The sequence below is a fragment of the Myotis nattereri genome (assembly GCF_964212035.1).
Source record: "Myotis nattereri genome assembly, chromosome: 1".
NCBI lineage: Eukaryota > Metazoa > Chordata > Mammalia > Chiroptera > Vespertilionidae > Myotis > Myotis nattereri.
In genome coordinates, this window is record NC_138075.1 from 12730772 (window position 1) to 12755860 (window position 25089).

The window sequence follows — 25089 nt, forward strand, 5'->3', positions numbered from 1 at the left end:
AGATTTTTATTATTATTGAGGAACATGACTTTATGATAGGTAGAGTTTGGGGGTTATTTGGTCTTTTGGACAGCATTGTTAAATGATTCTGAAATTAAGTATTTTAACCATAAATCTGATTTGTTTACAGATATTTGATATTTCTTGGGATTTGTACCAACCAAATAAACTTGTCAGCTGTGGTGTAAAACATATCAAGGTACTAGAAGGTTCTTGTTGTATAAGAGTCACTAGAGGCCTGGTGCATAAATTTGTGCACTGGTGGGGTCCAGCCAGCCCTCCCCAATGGGGGCCCATTGGGGGTGTGCTGGCTGGGGCGGGGGGTCCCCTGGGGTTGGGGGCGGCCGGGGTGAGAGGCCATGGGTGTTCCGCTGTTCAGTCGATTTGCATATTACCCTTTTATTACATAGGATGTTAACTTCCTCTCTGCCGCTGAGTACATATCACACTATTTACAATTTAGGATAGTTTTAGGATTCTGACAGTACTTATTTTTAAATGTCAACATTTTTAATATCTTAATGTTCAGTCTAACAAATATTATGTAGTTACTGTGTGAGGAACCTATGAGAGGGACATAGATATAAACAGAGAATTAATAGAACACTTCCCATAAAGGAATTTAGAGTCTAATGAAATAAGGTTTTGCACTGTTATTTTGCTGCTGCATGTTTCACTTAGAAAGTAAAATGTGAGAATAGAAAACCAAGTAAACTGAGTTTTCATTCACAAAGATAAAACACTGTGGCAGAAGCATCAGGGGTAGAATTGGCTTTGCCACCTACTAACTGTTGACCTGGGATGAGTCATTAATCTCTGAGCTTTTTTTCACATCTTAAAACGGGCTGCTGTTCCACCCTCAGAGAGGTGGTGATTCAGTAAGACAGTATATATGTCGGAGTGCCTGGCACCTGGTCAGCTTTCTGACAGGGTTACCTTTTCTTCTCTATAAGTTCTCTTATTTGATTTCAGCCTTTGATAGTCACTGTTTACTTTGCATATGGAAGCTTTGAGTTTTGTCTCATAATTATAGTTCAGAATTTGAAGCCCATATAGTCAGTGGTATTCACTCTTAGGTTGATAATTACTTTTAAATCCGTAATGCAAATTGGAAATATTTGCTTTTCTCCCGATATCTGATGTAACAGTTAACTAACTCTTAGTAAGTAGGGTTTTGTGCGGACATTCTTCTGATACTCTCACTTACATCCACATTTTCTCCAGAGCATTTTTGGCTGCTGCTGCAAATCTGGGTCCTGATTTGATAATGAGTAGGCTCTGTGCTAGGTTTAAAGTATATAGTATAAGCGCTATGAAGGTAGAAGTTTTGTCTTGTTCATCTTCTATGAACATAAGTTTGACACAGTACTTGATATATATTAAGTCAATAAATTGTTGGCAAATTAATAAATAGAGACCTTACTGTTGTTATAACTATAAAGCTGAATTTTTCATTTTCAGATTAAAAAAATCTTATCTTCTCAATTAAACTAAACAAACTATATATATATATTTTTTTTTACTGTATTTCCTTACATTTGGTAGAGGCAGTGAATAACATGGTAGCTCTCTGCAGACAATACATATGAGGAAACTAAATCCCAAAGATGCTCTAGAACTACACTGGCCAGTACAGCTACTTAAATTAAATTAATTACAATTAAATAAAATTTAATACTCATTTCTCAGTCACACTGGCAGTATTCTCAAGAGCCACATGTGTCAAAAAGAATAAAGGATTGATTCTAGATGCATGTATATAAAAAAACCCACATTTGTCTAGTGATTCATCTAAATACTGTCTCCATTTATCTCAGTGGGGACCAGATGTACTATGTTTTATCATTTCCCCCAGGTTATTCTAATGTGCAGCCACAGTTGAGCATCACTGTTCTAAAAGAAAATAATAGATTGAATTTGGGACTTGCTGAAAGAAAGAAAATCAACTATCCTTATGCACAAAATCATGGAACTTTAAAATGTAAAAATCATAAACTTTCTTTGATTAAAACATTCATTAGTTATTTGAGTAGATCAGCATCATAATTTTTAGTTCTTTGAGGCTTCATGTTTTAAATTAAGATCTTTAGGTCTTAAAATAAGATCTTGAAGGTCAGGTGAGATTTTTAAGTATATAATATTAACAAATTATATTATTTAAAATAGTAATTTAGTTATTATAAAGTTGAATTTATTCTTGGGGCCTAATTACCTTATACATAGCTATTTTATATATCTATAATAATAAAAGCATAATATGCTAATTAGACCAGACAGCCAAATGACCTTCCAGACCAGGGATGGGCAAACTTTTTGACTCGAGGGCCACAATGGGTTCTTAAACTGGACCGGAGGGCCGGAACAAAAGCATGGATGGAGTGTTTTTGTGAACTAATTTAAATTCAAAGTAAACATCATTACATAAAAGGGTACGGTCTTTTTTTTCAATAGTTTTATCCATTTCAAACGGGCCGGATCCGGCCCGCGGGCGATAGTTTGCCCACGGCTGTTCTAGACAGTCCTTCCTGCGAAGCCATGGCAGCTGTGGCCAAGGCAGATGTGGTTAGGGGCGATCAGGCAGGCAGGTGAGCAGTTAGGGAAGATCAGGCAGGAAGGCAGAGGGGTTAGGGGCAGGCAGGCAGGCAGGCAGGCAAGCAGTTAGGAGCCAGCAGTCCCAGATTGTGAGGAATGTCACAGATTGTGAGAGGGTGCAGGCCGGTCTGAGGGGACACCCCCCTCCCGTGCACAGATTTCATGCACCAGGCCTGTAGTGTGTGTGTGTGTGTGTGTGTATGTATGTGTGTGTGTGTGTGTGTGTGTATCTGCCTTTGCCCCAATTTTGTTTTTTTTTCTCTCTGCAAACTATTAAAATTTACCTGAATTCACAAAGAAGAACAAATTTCTGGTCATGAAGATTTATATTTGACCTGTTTCACTTCCCTGTGTTTTCCCAAGAATGAACCAGTTATTCCAAATATGTATCTCTCTTATTTTTTAAGCTTTGAAAAGATCAACGGGTGCAACATACTAATCCTTTTATTTTTCCCTGTCTTTGCTGTCTTTATCAGATTGAACATTAGGTTTGGTTCTTTTTCCTATTAGTATATAGTATCTTCATTGCTAGCTCATTCCCAACTTTTCAACCTAAGTTTCGTGTGGTTTTCTCTTCAGAAACCTAATGGAAGCATAGCATATTTAAAAAGTAATGTAGTTCATCCCGCTGCCCCCCCTTCCCCCCTGTTATTCTTATAGATAAGTATTGAAACCAGTGACTTATCTGCTCTAACTAGCTGTTGACAACACTAGGATGAGGATGTGAACCTTGAATGCTATTGTATCATAAGGGAAAATCTTAGGTAATTTCTAGTCTGCTGCTCTAAAGTAGCATCAAAGTATTGGGAATGTTTTACTTTATTTTATAAGCATTCTTTGATAATCTGATTATACTCTGTATCTTGTAGTTCTGGAGTTTATGTGGAAATGCTCTGACCCCAAAACGAGGAGTCTTTGGTAAGACTGGCGACCTTCAAACAATATTGTGCCTGGCCTGTGCAAGGGATGAGTTAACATATTCTGGTGCACTCAATGGGGATATATATGTATGGAAAGGAATCAATCTCATTCGAACAATACAAGGGGCCCATACTGTAAGTACATTTAAATATTTCCAAACACTTTTTGATGTTAACTGCTTATCTTGTCTTAGAACAGAAGATTACATAATATAGAGAACGTTCTGATCAGTCCAGTGACTTGGAAAATGTTATAACAGAATTAATTTTATGCCTATCTGTAATTAATTTTTATAGGATATAAGGTTTAACTTTATTTTCTTTTATGTTATGTGCATATCATTAAATACCTCTTTGGTCATATATTGAGTTGCTATATATAATCTATTTCTAGATTGTATAGATTTTCTTAAAATGTAAAATGTTAAATTATTTCCTTTTCCAGGCAGGAATTTTTAGCATGAATGCTTGTGAAGAAGGCTTTGCCACTGGTGGCAGAGATGGCTGTATTCGTCTTTGGGATTTAACTTTTAAACCAATTACTGTGATTGATCTCAGGGAAACAGACCAGGGATACAAAGGTAATAACAAACCAAATAGTATCTCATTACTAGGCAAATTCTAAATTTACCTAGGATTGTCTGTTTCAGGAAACATGAATGTATGTTTTATAAATATAATGAGACATTTGCCTGTTCACAGTGTATACATTTCATTGGAATTTTTCTGTTGAAGAGAAATTTTGCCTAAAGCCAGTCTAGGTTTACTGTTACGACAAAGATTCTTTCATATCTGATGACTGTTATAATGGACCTAACGAGAGATGTGATAGATACTTACTTGGTAACCTTGGGTCTTGAAACGATTTTACTATTAGAATGCTAGATGTAACTTTAGCAAATAAACTGTTGAAAAGAAAGTGTGTCAAGGGTTGAAGGAAACTGTACACAGCACCTCTATGTTGGTCATAATGTATAGATAAGAAAACTGAGAGAAACATTAGCTTTCCCCAGGTTACAAAAGGAATTGTGAAGTATACAGTAAAAGCAGAAGTCTCTTTTTCTTTTTTCATTAAAAAATTTTTTAAACCTCATACTCGGGTGAGAATTAAAATAATAATAATAAAAAGAGAAGTATTCCATATAGAAAACAATACAGAGAATTGAAAAAGATGTATGGAACAGAGACTTACAGATTTCTCTTATCTTACATCTAAGGTATAGAAAGGTATAAAAATTAATACCAGTTTAGGCCATCGGAATTCTGTTATTACAGCATTGCTCTTAAATACAATTCACTTTTGACTAGGTTTGTCTGTGAGGAGTGTTTGTTGGCGAGGTGACCACATTCTAGTTGGAACACAGGACAGTGAAATTTTTGAAATTGTGGTGCATGAAAGAAAGAAACCCTTCCTAATTATGCAAGGGCATTGTGAGGGTGAACTCTGGGCACTTGCCATCCATCCTACAAAACCTTTGGCCGTGACTGGAAGTGATGATCGTTCAGTCAGGTAAGCCAATTATAAAATAATAGTGTAGGCTGGAATTTGTTCTTAAACATAAGAAAAACTTTTTAAAAATACATTTAAATTTTGTCAACTTTTGTGATATAACAAATGAACATAATTAAGAGGCACTTAAAAATTAATAGAATTAACTATAAAATTTGTTTTTTTCCCATTAAAAAACATTAAGTTGGAGTTGTTCCATTTCAAAATATACAGAGCTACCTCCACCTTTTTAATATCCTGTAATATTCCATTGCATGGATATGCTGTAATTTATTCAACAATAAATTGTTGTCCAGATAACTTCACCACAGTACTGGCTGCACATATAAAGGCTGCTTTTGCCTTATAATTTTAGATTGAATTCATTAAGAAACAGTATCAAATCTGTAGCAAAAGCTAATTTCCAACGCCACTGTTCAGTGTTTAATAATAGTAATTGAGAGCAGTTCTGGTTCAGAAAAATTTCATTCTTGGCTCTGAGATCAAAATACAATAAAAACTTATCACTGCTAAGCCATTAAACTGCTGTTTAGCAGTGCAAGTTAGAATTTTTCACTTCTATTACTGACAAAAATGGAGGTTAGATCCACAAGAGCAAATGAAGCTCAGGGTTATCACTATTGGTTCAAAGAAACAATTCAAAATTTTTTTTTGTTGAATACTTGCTAAAGAATAATACAATGAATACATAGGCTTTGTAAGAATTAATAAACAGAAACCTCATTTAAAATGAAGTCAGGAGGCCAGAAGGGGGAGCTCTCATTCCCCAGGGTCAAGGAGACCAACAGGAAGAATTTTTTTTATTTTGTGGGTTTTTTTAAAAATATATTTTTACTGATTTCAGAGAGAGAGGAAAGGAGAAGGAGGGAGAGAGAAAGAGAGAGAGAAACATTGATCTGTTTCCTCCTGTAGGCGGATGAACCCAAAACCTGGGTATGTGCCCTATCTGGGAATCAAACCCAGGTCCTTTTGGGTTACCAGTACTTGCTCCAACTAACTGAGCCACCCGTGCCAGGGTGGGAAGAGCTCTGTTTTATAACAGCTCTCACAACTTCTTCTCCTTTATAAATGAGTTTCCTCTCCTTTGTTTCTCTGGACTGTGTGGTTCACCATTAGACAACATGTTCCAGTTACAATTCTTCTTTGTAGTCAAATAAACCCATTTTACTGGAGAAACACCTGGCTGTTTTCACAGGCTTTATAAACTAGTCTGAGGCATTTCCCCCCATATTTTTACCACCATTTGATTCCACTTTATGTGGTGTCAGATTAGTGCTTTCTCACTAATGCCTTTAAAAATATTCTAGCCTACAGTTGTTCCACACAGACTGTTCATAGAAGCTATTTGTTTATCACTGCAAACTTGGCATTGGCACCTCAAGTAAACAACTGAGTAGTATCCATAACATCTGTGGATTTATCAAAATTCAAGGAAAACCAACCACTTAAAATTATTTTCCTTGTTTTTAATTAGTTGTTGGTGTTGTTCCCAACACTCTCATCATCTCCTTGAGCAAACTGTTCTCACCAAAAAGCTAATAGTCTTACTTTTATTTTCTCCAGACACATTTCTTCAGCTGCTGCCATTCAAAATAATTTAGTTAATCCTTTACCAATAAACAGTTTTCTTTGCTTGCCTAACAAATGAGCCACTCAGAAACTTACTTTTGTGGAAACCTCATTTTAATTTTAAAGAAATTCTGCAATGACATATTTTGTTTTAAATTTTCTGACCATTGGTTTCCTGTGAGTTGAACATATTGTGATGAGCGCTTAGTCTGAAAGTAACACATATTTGTATTCTTTTTAAAAAGCTATTGTGTCATTGCAAAATAAACACAATGCTTTACTAATTCAGTAACAGTATAATTTGTAATTAGCTTTAAAAATGTGCCTTAAAAATGCAGTACTCAAAGTTTACTTTTCTGTGTTTTGTTTTTCTTGTTCTGACATGGATGGGTATGTACTAGAAATTAAAAATAATATATTGTCACCATATGATAATATAGGTGGCACTCAAAATTATATCAAATTATAGCTGTCAGTTTAGTGCGCTGAAGGAGTGTGCAAAGTGATATGTCACACACTGTCCGCCGTCTCTTTTGCAGTGGGTGACTCAGCACTGCCTCCGTAGTGTAAAAGCAGCCATAGACAATATGTAAACAAATAAATGTGGCTGTTTCCATCAAACTTGATTTACAGATTTGATTTTGACTTGAATTTCATATGATTTTCTCATGTCTCAAAATGTTATTCTGTTAATTTTTTTCAACCATTTAAACATGTAAAGAAAACTTCTTAGTTTGCAGACTGTACAAAAATAGGCAGTGGGCCCCCTTTGACCCACCAGCTCTGGTTTACTGATCCCTGTGGTAGAACATAGAAAGTCTTCAGTAATTATCATATGTCTGTCATGTGATATATATATTAAAACTTTGAAGTTTTTCCTTTGAAATCAGGAAGACAATGATTTCCACTCTCACCATTATATTCAGCTGTAGAGTAAAAGTCTTTGTTAGCACAGCAGGGCCAAATACATATGTGTGATATACTATTTATGTGTTTATGTATAGGGTGATATAGATATTTGGATTGTAAGAGAAGAAACAACTCTCATTTGTAGGTATTATGATTGTATATGTAGAAAATTGAAAGGAAGATACAGAGAAATAATTGGAATTAAAAAGAATTTAGCAAATTTCCCTGGATATATAAAAATATACAGAATCATTTTTCCTATAAGACAGCAACACACAGAATAGTTTTTTTTTAAAGATGCTGCTAGAAAAACATTTAAGAATTACTTAGTTTTACTGATCTTTTCCTAACCTTTTGGGGTAGATGCCTGTTCATTAAGTTGCTGCCTTTGTTTTTATAATATCTGCAAAGTTCCTCCTAAGTACTGTGTCAGCTGTATCCCATAAGTTTTGATATAAAACAAGTTTGTAATAACTTACTTCAAAAGAGTAACTACTTTTCGTTAGGATTTTGTCTTTGTCCTTTAGGTTATTGGGAAGTATAATTCTTAATTTTCAAACAATGGGTATTTTCTTTTTACATTTTTGTTGTAGATTTTTAACATTAGAGTCTGGAATAGACTCAATTTGCATAGTCTTAATTTGAAAGACTGTATACAAAGGATATGCCATGTACCACTATATTATATCTAGATCTTCCCTTTGATCAGGGTAGAAATCATCTATTTAAAAAATTAATGTCATTACATTGTTTTAAAATAAAAGATTCTATCCCCTCTTGTCATTTTAAGCATAAACAGTATTTCTGTTTTCATGGATAAGAATTCCATGAAGTATACAGTTAAAATCTAGATTTATCTTAAAATGAGATTATTATTTTAACCAAAATGTTTTCATAGAGTCTATTTTTTAAGCATACACCAGTTAACTATTCTTATATTTTAATTAAATGTTACAGGATATGGAGCCTAGTAGATCATGCATTAATAGCAAGGTGTAATATGGAAGAACCAATTCGTTGTGCAGCTGTAAATGTAGATGGAATCCATCTTGCCCTTGGAATGAAGGATGGCTCATTCACTGTACTTAGAGTAAGGTATGGTATTGGGGGAGAAACAGAAGCAGATAGTAATTTTCTAATACTTATTGTTTTACCCATTTCCTTTTTAATTAACATATACTTCCGGTACTAGTTTCATTAAATATAAAATTATATTTATAAAATGCTTTGTCAGAAAATTAAGTTAACTCAGAAACCTTGGTTTGGGGGTTAAGAATGCTTAATAGATTAATGGCTGAAATTTGTACTCTAAATTTGGGTCTTGACTTTTAATTCCTTGGTGGTAGTGATTTTCAGTAATGCTCCTCTGTCATTGAAGGGGGTGGGATGGACATTGAGCCTTTAAAAATGGCTGAATGGCTTTGTTGTTTGAAAAAAATTCCTTCTGTTTTTCCTTTGTTTGGGTCTACTTTGAAGAATTTGTTAAAGCAATTAACATCTAGTGTTGAATTATAGATATGGTATAGATAAGTATTTATGAAATCTTTTTATTGAATTTATTGGGGTGACACTGATTAACAAAATTATATGGGCTTCAGGTGCACAATCCTATTTCACATCACGTCTCTGTACACGTCTCTGTCCATCATCATTTATCCCTTTCTTTCCTCCCCCATCTCCCCTCCGGCATTCACCACACTGTTGTCTTGGTGAGGACCGCCCAATCCAGAAACCATTAATTCATTTCTCCCTTTTGCCTCCCTGGTTTGGTGGAATGGTATTTCAGCTGGTCTCCTTACCTCCTGTTTTACTTACCTTAAAACCTTTTTCATCCTACAGCTATAGTGATGCTTAACACATTTGTTTGCATCCCTCCTCTTTCTGAAGTACGATAAAAGCTTTGGACTGTCCTTAGGATGAAATTCATAATCCGTAGTTAACATAGACTGAAATGCCCATCTCTCCAGCCTATTCTTTCTACCTCAATCTCTTTCTTGGAACATGTATAAAACATCTTTTACTTTTTCAGACACATCCTCTTCTCTCGTACTTCTGAGTTTGTATAGATGCTGACTCCTCTTTCAACATAAAATTTTGTGACTTTATTTCCTTTATTGTATGGCTCCATAAAGTTAATCTGAATCTCTAAACTGCTTGAAGTAATTCAGGAAATGAAATTTAGCATTTTTCACCTGTTTCCAACTATATTGTACTTATATATTTCTGTTCAGCAAAATAATTATTCCTTAATACTACTTGTCTCACATTTATTTTATTGTTTATGAATACTTGATACAGCCTCACAGTCATTTTACACACATTTGGAAACAACTAATTCTGTAGTGACTTTTTTCATATGGTTTAATGTTTTTTTTCTTTACAGAGATATGACGGAAGTTGTACATATTAAAGATAGGAAAGAGGCAATTCATGAGTTAAAATATTCACCAGATGGAACTTACCTTGCTGTTGGATGCAACGACAGCTCAGTTGATATTTATGGAGTTTCTCAGCGTTACAAAAAAATGGGGGAATGTGTGGGATCACTTAGTTTCATCACTCATCTGGACTGGTCCTCAGACAGTAGATACTTGCAGACTAATGATGGAAATGGTAAAAGACTTTTTTATAGGATGCCAGGTAAAAATTTCTAATACATTATTCACAAATTATAGATTTTTAGTGCCTGTAAATTATTCTAGGATTTCACTAGAAACAGAGTTCAGTTATATTTGACTATAAGAAATCAGTGAAGACCTGAATTAATATTTTGGACATTATGATCTTTTCCATAAGGCTGCCCTAATTAATTGAAGTCTTTTTGGTTCTTAATTAAAGTTTTATTGCTTAGAGCAGTGGTTCTCAACCTTCCTAATGCCACAACCCTTTAATACAGTTCCTCATGTTGTGGTGACCCCAATTTCATTGTTACAAATTGAACATAATTAAAGCATAGTGATGAATCACAAAAACAATGTGTAATTATATATGTGTTTTCCGATGGTCTTAGGCGACCCCTGTGAAAGGGTCGTTCGACCCCCAAAGGGGTGGCGACCCACAGGTTGAGAACCGCTGGCTTAGAGGATCTAGAACAAGCATGTCAAACTCGTGGCCTGTGGGCCACATACCTCGTTTATTTGGCCCATATTAGCTCTGAGTTTGACATGCTTGATCTAGAACCTTCGTTGAATTCCATACCATGTACATTGTACCAGTATATGGTAAAGTCCTTGTGTGTGTTAGGAAGTCAAAAATGCAATTTTTATTGTGGAACTTCTATGTAATTGCTACAAATGTCTAACCTTAAGTTGTTTGGGTATTTGTAGTTGCCAGTATTAATAAGCTAATAAATTAAATTTGAAAAAGTTTTCATCAAAGATTTAAAAAGAGATTTAAAACAGAGCAAAATATTCTTAGTACTTTAGTATGATAGTGAGTTAGTCACTTTTGCAATAATTAATTTGATAAAACTACATAATTAAATTAATGCATCTCAATAGTGTTTACTAACAATCTGTATGTAATGAACATTGAATCAATCCTAAAGTCCTGCTACCTAATGTAAATGTATTACTTCCCACTCGTCTTTCCCTCCCAGTCCTTTTCAAAAGCTCTCTTTTCTCAACCATGTACCTTCTTAGGTTTCTTTTTGAATACTTGATTTGTCATTTTCTTAGAGCTTTTGCTCTTTCTTCTAACTTACCCTGTTGTGACTAATCTGTAGCATGACTTTAATAGGGTTTAGTTTTATTCTTCACATGGTGAACCTTCTAAGCTGCATCCAGTTAAATCTGTGTGTGTCTCTGAATCAGTATAATTTTGGCTTTTTAAAAATTTCTAGCATTTTATTCTCTCCTCTTCTTACCATATTTACAAACATGTTCATGGGTTCTATTTTTAAGTGGAGTGGGAGACTATTTAATTTTTTTTTTAATTCCTCACCCACAGACATGTAGGGTTTTTGTTTTTTAGGTGATTTTTTTTTCCCCAGAGAGAGGAAGGGAGAAAGAAAAAGGGAGAAATATTAATGTGAGCAAGAAACATCAGTTGGTTGCCTCCTATATGCCCCCTGACCGGGGATCAAATCCGAAACCTAGGTATGTGCCCTGACCACCTTTTGGTGTACAGGACTGCAGTCCAACCAAGTGAGCCACCTAGCAGGGTGGGAAGCTATTAAAAGTTTTGGAGTTTACCATGGTATCAGTACAGTTTATGCTTTAGTAAAAATCAAATGAAATAACTTACTAAATTAAGACTGATTTCTTTTTAGGAGGTAAAGAAGTGACAAATAAAGATGAAACAAAAGGTGTTCACTGGGCTTCATGGACATGTGTTTCAGGCCTTGAAGTAAATGGAATTTGGCCCAAGTATTCAGATATTAATGATATAAATTCAGTAGATGGAAACTATATTGGACAAGTTTTAGTTACAGCTGATGACTATGGAATTGTAAAATTATTTCGATATCCTTGTTTAAGAAAAGGTAATTTTTCTTTCAAAGTACTATTTTATAGGACTTTTAAGTTCTTGCAAAAAAGTTAGTCTTGAGATAAATAGAGGGTTTATATTTTTGAAAATATGTGCATTGATAATTTGGTGAAGTTGCATTAAAATAGACAAAATTAGCTGCTTTTTTATTTTGCTAATTAAAAATTACTGCCATGTTACTTTTTTTCACATGACATTTTTATTAGAAAATTATTTTTGAATTCATATATTATGAATGGACTAATACTTTATCTCTTTCTTTTTCTTCCCACTTCCAGAATTGCTTCATATTGTCAGACTGTACACTGATGTTTATTCTTTTCTTATGGTTTATTATCTTTATTTATGCAACTCGTTGAACATATATCTTTTAGGTGACATTTTCTTATGTCTTTTTCTCAAGAATTCTGATGAAGTAGTGAACTGTACAAGTTCATGTCATAGTTTGGAATCTGTTCATTTGTTGGTTGGTCTCACATGCGAGTGTGTTTTCCTTTTAATCCTTAATATATGTTGTTTGCCATTTGTTTACTTTCTATAATCATGGGGGGAAATAGGGGTTATTTTTTTTTTACTTTGAAGGCAGTGATTTATTCATTTATTGAGTCATTTAAAGTTTTTTTCAATTATAGTCCTTGCTGGTGTTGGCCAGTGGTTAGAGTGGCGGCCCACGCACCACAGGGTCACAGATTCAGTTTTCTGGTCAAAGGCACATGCCTGGGTTGCAGCAATGATGTGTCTCTTTCACATTGATCTTTCCCTCTTTCTCTCTCTCTGTCCCCCTCCCTCCCTTCTTTCCATTCTCTAAAAATCAATGGAAAAAAATATCCTCAGGTGAGCATTAACAAAAAATAAAATATTTTTCAATTATAGTTTACATTTAATATTGCTTTGTAATTAGTTTCAGGTGTACAGCATAGTGGTTAGAGTCTAACCGTTAGACAGTCATATACTTTACAAAGTGGTCCCCCCGGTACTTCAAGTCCCCACCTGGCACTGTACAAAGTAATTGCAATATTGACTATTCCCTGTGCTGTACTTTACACCCCTGTGACTGTTTTGTGACTACCGATTTGCACTTAATCCGTTCACCTTTTTTGCCCAGTCCCTCAACCCTCTTCCCCTCTGTCAACCGTCAGTCTGATCTCAGTATCTATGAGTCTGTTCCTGTTTCATTACTTTATTTTGCTCTTAAGATGTAAGGGGTTATTTTTATATATCGTCTCTTTTTCTTGGGTATCTTCTAAAATGATGATATTAATCATTTTTTTCATAGTCCTGGGGAATAAATGAAATTCTGTATTTGTCATTTATTTCATGCCTTGTTCCATAAAGTATTTGAGTCAGCTTATAACAGGCCCATAAGTACTAAAATAATTGTATGAATAAAATATTAGTACCAGAGCAAATACCATAGTATTAAAACCAGATAAAAAAATAACAGTAGCCCCTGGCTGGATTGCTCACTTAGTTTGGCCGTCATCCTGATGAACCAAGATTGCAGGTTTGATTCCCCAGTCAGGGCACATACTAGAATCAATGAACTCGTAAATAAGTGGAACAACAAATCGATGTTTCTCTCTCACATCAGTAAAAAAGAAATAAAGAAAACAATAGTAGTCAAATATCAAAATGAAATGTGAGCTTCCTGGAAACCAAATTAATTTTAGCTATATTTTTAAAAAAGCATACTTGCTACTCAGGGAAAGCAAAATTTCTTTAGAGGTTTGAATTTACAAAGAGCGCTCTCCTGTTGTATGGGGCTTTATATTAGGTGCAGTGAGTGTATTTCTAGAGCATTACCATCTATAGCAGATGCAGTAATAATTTTAATCTGGTTGTTAAAAGCTTTGGACAACTGTTAAATGCAGTTTTAGTAAAAGGTGATTATGGGAACAGCTGAAATAGTTTTATTCAAATAAGCAGTCCATTGATTCCAACATAAAGGCCCAGTTTTCCTCAAAGCCTAGGCTGATTATTTCTGTGGTGCCTCTAAAGTGGTGAGTTCCAGGTGCTGCCAGCTGTGCCATGTTGTTGATCCCTGCCTATGAGGTGTTCGCTTCCTAGATGCATGTGAAAGTGCATCCATAAGTAATTCAGGCCTTCTGTAACTTAACATAAAACTTTTAAAATGTTATCAAAATGAAGCCAAACCTTATATACCCAGTGTGCTTTATTTATTTATTTATTTATTTATTTATTTATTTATTTATTTATTTAATGTTTTTGTTTCAGAGAGGAAAGGAGAGGGAGAGAGAAATAGAAACATCAATGATGAGAGAGAATCATTGATTGGCTGCCTCCTGCATGCCCCCTTCTAGGGATCGAGCCCGCAACCCAGGCATGTGCCCTTGACTGGAATTGAACCAGGGACCCTTCAGTCCACAGGCCGATGCTCTATCCACTGGGCCAAACGGGCTGGGCTACCCAGTGTGCTTTAACAGGATTGTGTATATGTTGCCAAATATCAGATTTATTTAAGCAGGATATGGAGAATGTATTCTAAACTTAGATCCACAGAAATGGTTTCCATTACACATTTTTAAAAAGCTCACCACAAAGGAAAACAATTCCGTTACACTTGACAGAGTCTGGTGCATACCACCTTAACCAGATGATATCACCTGACATCATTAGTGATAGCACGGAGCCGTTGAAGTGATATATCCAGAAGGACCCAACACTGCCTATGCCAAAAATGGCATCTGAATCTAATCATGAAGAAACACCAGGCAAACTCATATTGAAGGATAGTATACAAAATGTAGAGATTTAAACATGACTATAAAGGACAGTTGTTGGGACAACCACTGGGCATATTTTATTTTGATTAATGTGGCATATTACATTGATTAGTTTTTGTATGTTGAATCAACCAATGCTTTCCTGGCATAAATCCCATTTGGTCATGTTGTATAATCCCTTTTATATGTTGCTTATTAGGTTTGCTAGTATTTTGTTGATGACTGAAGTTTTAAAAGGATCCTGTGGCTGCTGGGGCTGAGAGTGGTGGTGGTGGGGGCGGGGGGGAGTAGGCTGGTTTCAATGTCACTTAAGACCAAAGGCCTCAATGCAAAACATTCAGATATGTTAATATGAAATCAGTTGATCTTGTGGCTTGCAGGCTTTTTTCAAAGCAGTAAGATCATGCCTCCCAGCCCTGTGGTTCCTATTAAATTATATTGTGAATCAGCAGAACAAAGATTTACATCCTTGATGTAGACTCATATTTGTTTATCCAACAAATTTTGAATTAACATTTTCCTTTGATCATAATTAAGATAATGGAAGAAGGATGCATTGGTTCAGGTATAGAAATTATTTTTTGAGGTGGTTTTTTTGTGTTGGCATTTGTTTATCAACTGAAAGGTATACTTTTTGTTATAGGGGCCAAGTTTAGAAAATATATTGGCCATTCGGCTCACGTAACTAATGTCAGATGGTCACATGATCATCAGTGGGTTATTTCTATCGGTGGAGCAGATCACGCCGTCTTTCAGTGGAGATTTATTCCTGAAAGAAAACTAAAAGATGCTCTTCACATAGCACCCCAAGGTGAGTAGCAGTACTCACTGCCTGACAGTTTCTCTGTCAAATAACTCTTCAGTAATCCCCAAATAACATTTTACTGTTGAAATGTAATCTAGCCTTATGGTATAGTGTATTACTGGAAATTTTAAATTAGACTATGAGGTCTATATGCTTAAAGTCAGATTTCACAGAGCCTGGAATACAAAGTAGATTTGGTTGCATTTTAATCTATGAAATGATGGATGAAGAGACAGTTACATTGGCAGAACAAACATTTAATGTATTCTATGGGAGATGGGTATCTAGGTTCTGTATATAGTTTTCTTTCCCCAAAGAAAAGTTATTTAATGTCAATCATCTGTTAATCATAGTATTTTCTAGCTAATTATAGATTAGATTATTTTCATGTTAATTATAGATTGTATTCACTTATATTTGCACAGACATTTAAATTTGATGTAGCAGTCGTTGGGGAGAGTGAGGGTACATAAAGGAGCTATTGAGTTTGCAGTGAGTGGGGAGGAAGGTAACCTGTAGTACAGTTTACTGACATCTGTGTCACTTGAATGGGTAATTTCATCTGAGTGTTTATGGCTTGTCAGCACAGTCAGCTCTTAATCATTAATGTTACGGTGCTGCTTTGAAAATGGATCTTTCTTAAACAAATAATGTTTCATTTCCTAAAATTACAGAAAGTCTGGCTGACTCTAACAGTGATGAATCAGATTCAGATCTGTCTGATGTTCCAGAACTGGATTCTGAAATTGAACAAGAGACACAGCTCACTTACCGTCGGCAGGTAATTTTTCCCTGAAAAAGTCTAGTTTCTTTTTCCTCTTAACTCCCTGTTGATTGCTCATCTGTTATCTTTTGTGGTTTTTAATTTTCCAAGAAATATGTGGCCATTTGCTTTCCCTCTTTAGGAGTTAAACTTTTGTGAAGTGTTCTTTGATAGTAAGTGCTTGATAGATTAAGTGTGCCTGTATTTTATTTACCTATAGCTTTTTTGTCACAGTACACGTCTATTTATTCCCTTTAAAATATTCTCTTAAGAAGTACAAAAAAATCATGGAACATTAAATATGCACTTGTCAGTGTTACATAGAAAATATAAATTAGTTTGTTCTTCCCAAGGAAGTAAGTTTCATAAAGTACCTTCCTATTTAAGACAGTTGTTAAAACTTTAGTAATCAGTAGTAAACACGATGTCTGAAAGTTACATTAGGAATCTGTGAAAACCTTTGTTAATATATATTCTAAAAACATTTCTACATTATTTAAAGGTTTACAAAGAAGATCTACCTCAGCTTAAAGAACAATACAAAGAGAAACAAAAAAGTGGCACTTCTAAAAGAAGAGAGCGGGCTCCAGGAAATAGTATTCGATTACACTTTGTTCATGGGTATAAAACAACAGTTTTTCATTTATGTTTGAATTTGGGCTTACATTTATTAGCTGTGTGACTTTGAGCAAGTCACACAACCTCTTAGTGCCTCTGTTTCCCCATCTGTAAATGCAAATAACAGTATCTACTTCATAGCGTTCTGATGACGAGTAAATAAGTAAATAGTTATGACTTAGAAGTTGTCTGGTACATAATAAGCACTGTGTAAGTGTATATTAAATAAAAAATTAATTTGTTTTATGAGAGCTTTATATTTATAGAAATGGATCGCCTGTCTTTAAACAAATGAGTAGTAAAATGTAAGAGAGTATCATCACCTCTACATATGTCTAATTTGGAATGATATTGTGGATTCAATTGGCCTGAGCATTTTGGCCTTCAAATTTTAATTTCGATAAAATACCGTTTATGGGTTGCCTGAGAACGTTTGGCAGTACAGGTCTCACCTTTCATCCTGGAACAACAGATTCTCCAATCCAACTCTTTTCTTTCTCCTCACCCAGTATAGTGCTTTCAAGAATTTCAAAAAGGATTTATTTAGCAAAAGTATTTTTTCTGCCATGGTAAAAGGCAGTATTGCCATGCAGTTATATTTTATGAATTGATTTTCTTTGACGTGCAAAGAAAGGTTGCTATAAATGGAACTGTAATAACCATTTTAGGAAGATTTGACTACTTTTTTCCAGATGAGTATAATATCTTAAAATTGCATAAATTTATTTTTGGAATATATATTATATTCTCATAGTTCAACAATGTGTATAAAAGAGTACACTTTAAAACTCCTCCACCCCCCTCTGCTCTCCAGCCATCATTTCCCTGCACCAAGAACAACCACTGTTACTTAGTTCCAGAAATATTTATGCATGTACAGACAGTATACAAATATATATTGTTTTCTGTACCCTTTCACTTATAAAAAGCATCTATTTTTGTTTTATTATATGCAAATTTAATACTGTACTTAAATGCAACTAGTAGTGTACTATTTACCTCCACCTTGAGTTTTTTTTAAATTCAATAGTGTAGCTTGGATTTAGCTATTTGTAATTAGAGCAGTTCATAAAAGTTTATGTGACCTGAGATTTTGTATTTTGTTTTAATGGCTTAGTATCTTATAAAATTAGAAATTGAATGACCCAAAAGGTATACCTCCTTTTCCTTTATATAGTCCATATTTATCAGATAAAGGCCAAAGTTCATGTTATATGTTTTCTACGTTTAGTTACAGAGGTTATGACTGTCGAAGTAATCTGTTTTATACTCAAATTGGTGAAATTGTGTACCATGTGGCAGCAGTGGGTGTCATTTATAATCGACAACAGAACACACAGCGCTTCTACCTGGGTCATGATGATGATATTCTCTGCCTGGCTATCCATCCTTTGAAAGACTATGTGGCAACAGGCCAGGTAGGTCCTCTGAAAAACTGTTATAACAGGTCTGATAGGTTAGACCTTTGTTTGGCTTTAAAGTTAGGTAAGTCCACTTTTTAAAAATCTATCTTTTATATTCTAGGAAATAAAGAGTAAAGAATTACGGCCCTAGCCGGTTTGGTTCAGTGGTTAGAGCGTTGGCCCGTGGACTGAAGGGTTGTGGGCTCGATTCTGGTCAACCAGTCGATGTATCTCTCTCACATTGATGTTTCTCTCTGTCTCTCCCTCTCCTTTCCACTCTCTCTGGAAAACAAATGAAAAAAAAATCCTACGTGAGGATTGAGAACAAAAAAAAAAATAGTGAAGAATTCTTTAGAATGGGATTTTATTTTCATATTACAAATAAAATCTACCCTAACTTTTCCCCTACAGTTTTCCTTAGAGGTTTAGTTATTGTTATTTTAATTTGAATTTGGAACTAAAAAGCTCTGGCTTATCCTCTTTCTGTGAGGATATTAATTTTTAAAAATTTGTGAGTAAAAATTACAGAAAACATAAAGACTAGAAATACAGTTTATTTAGGTTATCTAAAATACTATAATAAGTTACCTAACAAATGTTCTATGACAGACAGGATCAGTATGCTTTTGTTTTACAACCATGATAGGAACCTCTTCAAGTTTACCAAAGTACAAAGCAGAAATATTGAAATAGAAAACACTAAGATAAGCCTTAACTGATACCTCTCTATATAGACATTCTTAGAGAAGGATGAAAAGGGGTAATGTTGCAAAAACCGGTTTGGCTCGGTGGATAGAGCGTCGGCCTGCGGACTAAAGGGTCCCAGGTTCGATTCCCGTCGAGGGCATGTACCTTGGTTGTGGGCACATCCCCAGTGGGAGATGTGCAGGAGGCAGCTGATCGATGTTTCTCTCTCATCGATGTTTCTAATTCTCTCTCTCCCTTCTTCTCTGTAAAAAATCAATAAAATATATTTAAAAAAAAAAGAAAAGGGGTAATGTTTATAGATTCTTACTGTATGTCAGAACTTTACGAGTTTCTTAAAGTATATTTATTTTATTCTCACCTCAAGGAGAGTGAAACCACTTTCTCCAGTGTATAAATGCTTAAGTTTAGGATTAAAGAAATGAAATAATTTTCAACTAATAAGTAGTAAATCCCTTATTCTGTCCAGCTTCAAACACTGTGTAAATATACTTCCTAGGATATAATTTGGGTGGGGGGCTGGGCAACTGGCATCATCCTATATGGCTCCTCATAGACAACGGCCTGAAGCCCTGGCCGATCGAGGTTAGCATGTGGCCATCTCTCACCTCCAGGATCACATCCTTAAGTATAACCAGATTAACAACACCCTCAATGTTGTGGTCCCTAATGGTGAAACTCCAGACTGTAAATGGAGCAAGTCCTCCCAAAAGGAAGTTCTTGGCAATTATGAAACTCTGTACGATGAAAGCTGACGCAGGACGACAGGGCTGACCGAGATGAGAAGTCATTCTGGCCAGTCGCTAGGGCCCAAAGGGGACAGGTAGAGAGAATGGGGGAGAACTGTTCTCTCACCCAGGAAGTGACCACCAGTGAGGGCAAGACTCCAGCTGGACCCACCACTCACTGCACCTGGGCCCTCACTAAAGACCTGTTTTGAAATTTCCTTTTTCTAGTTCCTTTTCCTTTCCTAAGCTCGGTAAATAAAGGCACTTCTTTGGAGGGGGAGGGGATTGATAGTTTTCTTGTGCTTTAGCAAACGTCATAAACCAAATTAAAAGGTAGGTGATAGAGTGCTGCAGTGAAATTGTTTATTCAGAGCCTTGTGTACCTGCTTGGTGCTTGAACCCCTCTGATCCTTGCTTACACCATTGTACGAGGCTAGAAGTGCTTGCTTCTCTTTTATTCAAGACCTGCAAGGCCCAAGTCAAGTATCATCTCTTCCATGATTTTCTTCCCAACATTTTCATCTTCATTAAGCATATATTACCAGATGTTCTTATTTAACTGAAAATATCTTCTTGTCCCACAGTGTGAAAATACCTTGTTGCACACAGTTGAGTGTGAAAATACCTTAAGATCTTAGTGCTTAACTATATCTCTCATAGGAACACTGCCAATAGTAGGTGCCCGGTCACACTATCTTTATTGGTGAAGCATAAGATAAGATTTAGGAGTCACATAGTCCTAGGATATTGCTAGAAACACTGAGCCTAACCTTATTAGCTCTTCAACAAACATCAGAAAAATAGTCACATATGCAGTCTAATTTATGTTTTTCATTTGATAAATGTCAATAGCAAATACAAAAAAGATTATATAAAATCTGTTTTATTTCCTCTTAGAAAGATATAAAAATAAATAATTTGTATAAAATAACTTATACTTCTTTCTATTGTAGGTAGGTAGGGATCCCTCAGTTCACATATGGGATACAGAGACCATTAAACCATTGTCTATATTAAAGGGCTACCACCAATATGGTGTCTGTGCTGTTGATTTCTCAGGTAAGGCCGTTTTCTATCTCAGTAAGAATGATAAAAATGCAGAGACAATACATAGCATTTTAGTCTAAATCATTGTTTCTTAGCTCTGCCAAATGTGCATATTCTTTTCCTGACCAATTAGGACCAATCAGTGTGGGTTTTCTGACTATTTTGTAATTATAATTCAATGAGTATAATTTCTGATACCCATTAACATAAATATGTTTCTATTAAAATAAAAATGTTTGTGTAACGTCTAAAATTATCTCAATCACTAGCAGTATATAGCTCCCCCTTTGGGCAGACTGACCTCGGTGTCATAGCCACAGAGTAGACTTTGAAAATGTTTAGGGTGAAAGCTAAGAAAGAGGTGAGACCTGAAATATTTCTTTTATAACATTTCTATGAAGTGACAATTCCAAGCTGTCTTATCTAAATAATTTCAGATCATGTTAGGTCTGTTGTACATGTAAACGTTTAACAATTATAGATAGCTCACAATACGAAAACAGATGTACAAGGAAAGCTAGGCTGTGGATCAGGAAATGGGGTGCCATTAATAGGGAATTTTATATTAAGAAACAGTCAATTTGTGCTTTCTGCTGCTTTCACTAAAGTGATAATTGAATTATTCATAGTGGAGACTTTTGGGGAAAAAGTATATACACATTTTGGGATCTGCTACAAGTCAAGAAATCCTATATAATAAAGAGGTAATATGCCTGAATTGACCATCACGCCCTCGCACAAGATGGCCACCCCAAGATGTCCGGCAGGGGAGGGCTGTTGTGGGCAATCAGGCCAGCAGGGGAGGGCAGTTGGGGGCAACCAGGTTGGCAAGGGAGGGCAGTTGGGGGCAACCAGGCTTGCAGGGGAGAGCAGTTGGAAGCAACCGGGCTGGCAGGGGAGGGCAGTTGGGGGCGACTGGGCCAGCAGGGGAGGGTAGTTAGGCACCAATCAGGCTGGCAGGGGAGTGATTAGGGGTGATCAGGCAGGCAGGCAGGAGAGCGGTTGGGAGCCAGCAGTCCTGGATTGTGAGAGGGATCCCAGATTGGAGAGGTGCAGGCTGGGCTGAAGGACACCGCCCCCCCGCCCCCCACCTCCAGTGCACAAATTTCGTGCACTGAGCCTCTAGTAAGAGAATAAATGGCAAACCAGGGAGTCAACAGGAAAAATACCCCTGGTTGTGATAATGAACTGGTTTACCCCTGGTTGTGATAATGAACTGGTTGGGGTTTTCAAAACCATGGCAGAGCCATGGCCAGTGTTGCTCAGTTGGTTGGGCATAGTCCCGTGCACCTAAAGGTTGCCAGCTAGATTCCCAGTCAGGGCACATGCCTGGGTTGCAGATTTAATCCCTAGTAGGGAGCATGTTGGAGGAAGCCTGTCAATGTTTCTCTCTCTCTTCCTCTCTCTCTAAAATTCAATAAAAAATATATTTTTAAAAGTATGGCAGAGTGGCAAACATTTTCTTGCAGTTTGAGCCTTTATAACTTATAAACACATGCACATCTGTCAGCTTGACTAACTTACCTCAGTCATTTGTCTGACACATTTATTACTTGTTGCTTGATGATATAACAAAATAATTGGCCGAAACCGGTTTGGCTCAGTGGATAGAGCGTCAGCCTGCGGACTGAGAGGTCCCGGGTTCGATTCCGGTCAAGGGCATGTACCTGGGTTGCAGGCACATCCCCGGTGGGGGATGTGCAGGAGGCAGCTGATCGATGTTTCTCTCTCATCGATGTTTCTAACTCTCTCTCTCTCCCTTCCTCTCTGTGAAAAATCAGTAAAATATATTTTTTAAAAAAAACAAAAAACAAAAAAAAAATAATTGGTCTTTACTAAAAATAGTCATATTAATGGCAATATGTGACTGTAAATACATCTTTTTCACTTGATTAACTTTTCATAATCACTGTGAGTCTTTATATTACAACTAGAGGCCCAGTGCACAAATTTGTGCATGGGTGGGGTCCCTCCTGGCTGACCGGGGCCATCTCACCCAGTCCCAATCAGAGCCGGCCAGAGGGAGGGACCGCAGGAGGTTGGCTGGCCACAGGAGGTCAGCTGTGGTAGCACATTGACCACCAGGGAGCAGCCCTTGCATTGAGCATCTGCCCCCTGGTGGTCAGTGCACATCATAGCTGCTGGCCGGTCATCTGGTTGTCCAGTCATAATGGTCACTTAGGCTTTTATATATATAAACTAGAGGCCTGGTGCACGAAAATTTGTGCACTTGGGGAGGAGGGCATTCCTCAGCCTGGCCTGCACCCTCTTGCAGTCCGGGACCCCTCGGGGGATGTCCACCTGCCAGCTTAGGCCTGCTTCCCAGGGGATCAGGCCTCAGCTGGCTCTCACATATCCCTCTGGCAGCCTGGGAGCCTTCAGGGGTTTTTCACCTGCTAGGTTAGGCTCGTTCCCTAGGGGATCGGGCATAAGCTGGCACTCACACATCCCTCCGGCAGCCTGGGAGGCCTTGGGGGATGTCCGACTGATGGCTTAGGCCCACTTCTCTGGCCTAAGGCACAGTTGGACATTCTTAGCTCTTCCAAGGAGGTGGGAAAGGTTCCTGCCACCGCCACTGCACTCGCAGCCATTAGCCCGGCTTATGGCTGAGCAGAGCTCCTCTGTGGGAGTGCACTGACCACCCAGGGGCAGCTCCTGCATTGAGTGTGCCCCTGGTGGTCAGTGTGCGTCATAGTGACTGGTCATTCCAGGTCATTCTGCCATTAGGGTTAATTTGCATATTACTCTTTTATTATATGGGATAGAGTTCTTATGGTGAATTTAGTTGAAGTGAATGTTTTCTTCCTTTCTTCTTTCTTAGTTTTTCCTTCTCATTTTTTAAATCTTTTTTTTCCACTTTTCTAATCTTCTTCCTTTCCCCCATCACATCCTGGGGGGTAAGGTGAATGAAATGAGAGAAAATGTCAGCAGATATGCATTGAGAAATAATTCTCCTCTCCTTATAAATTCTGGTGTGTTTTTTTATAGCTGTATGTATACCTAGCATTTCACATTTTTTATAAAAGTTTAAATATGATGCTGTGATTTTTATGTACTGGATGGTTTTTATCTTCTGAATTTAATGGTCAGCATGTTTCTCTGATTAATTGTCAGCGGATGGGAAACGTTTGGCTTCAGTTGGAATAGATGAGAGCCACACTGTTGTGCTGTGGGACTGGAAGAAAGGCGAGAAACTTTCAATAGCAAGGTAGGGAAAAGGTTGATAGTACATTGCAATATACTGAAATTACTTTGGGCTTAAAATTTAAAAAAATTAAAATAGTTTTGAAATCAAGGAAACCTAACCTTTTTCTATCACTGCCATCTTTTTCATCATTGAATAAGTAATGCAATCATAGTAAAAAGACTAATGTACATGTAATATGACATTGGAAATAGCTATTATCTAAAATTTTCCATTTACAGGTAGAGTGAATTCTGTATGATAAGCTATTGCGTAGCTATTGGAAAGCATGATAAAATGCTCATATTATATATTTGTGTGAAAGAAGATATATACATACACACATTTCACAAAGAGGTTATAGATTTTTAAATCTCTTCTGTTACTTTCATTTTCTAAATTTTCTATAATGAGCTTGTATTTTAATAATAAAAAATATTAACAATTTCTTTGAAGTAGGAAATAGTCAAGTGTCAGATTATCTTTTTTTAACTTTTTGTTCCTCAAAGTAAGACATTAAAGCATTAAGAAAATACAGAAAAATGCTTTTTTTTAGAGTATATAGACAGTGCCCAAATAAAAGATAGTTTAAGAGCAACTTTGTATTTGGAAAGGCTGTATTAAGCTAGAGCAAAATATTTTTTTAAATTATCTTTAATTCATTCATGCCACAAATAGCATTCCCAATGCATAGTGTTATATAGTAGGTATCATGCAAAAGAAGTCAAATTTTAACTGTTCCTTTCTTTTAAGATTCTGCTGATTAGAGTTAATAGTAAATTAAAATAATGATGAAATAATTTAGGTACAAATGCATGATTACATAGCCCAAACCTGAGAGTCATGTGGGCCAACCATTGAGTAATGGGGGAATCGAGATAGGGTATGGATTAGGCAGATTATCACAGGAGAGGTTTAGCTTAGAATTCAAACATTTTGGTATTTATTTCAGAGGCAGTAAAGATAAGATTTTTGTCGTAAAGATGAACCCCTACGTGCCTGATAAATTGATTACAGCTGGAATTAAACACATGAAATTTTGGCGTAGAGCAGGTAAGGAAGTGCTTCTTTTTATTTCTTTGAAATTTAGGAAGTTACTACTTT

General features: G+C 36.2%; 1 protein-coding gene across 2 annotated transcripts in view; it reads left to right on the top strand.

Moving 5' to 3' along the window:
• Positions 1-25089, top strand: part of EML5 (EMAP like 5) — a gene marked incomplete at both ends in the record, with an annotated part of 107835 nt that overhangs the window by 17268 nt on the left and 65478 nt on the right. For both annotated transcript variants that reach the window (XM_081111714.1, XM_081111713.1), the window contains 14 exons: positions 131-199; positions 3462-3647; positions 3958-4093; positions 4821-5022; positions 8458-8595; positions 9884-10140; positions 11771-11983; positions 15376-15543; positions 16212-16318; positions 16803-16921; positions 18150-18336; positions 20708-20813; positions 23916-24009; positions 24938-25038. In XM_081111714.1, coding sequence (XP_080967840.1) covers positions 131-199; positions 3462-3647; positions 3958-4093; positions 4821-5022; positions 8458-8595; positions 9884-10140; positions 11771-11983; positions 15376-15543; positions 16212-16318; positions 16803-16921; positions 18150-18336; positions 20708-20813; positions 23916-24009; positions 24938-25038 — 2083 coding nt within the window. The remainder of the gene's footprint in view (positions 1-130; positions 200-3461; positions 3648-3957; positions 4094-4820; positions 5023-8457; positions 8596-9883; positions 10141-11770; positions 11984-15375; positions 15544-16211; positions 16319-16802; positions 16922-18149; positions 18337-20707; positions 20814-23915; positions 24010-24937; positions 25039-25089) is intronic.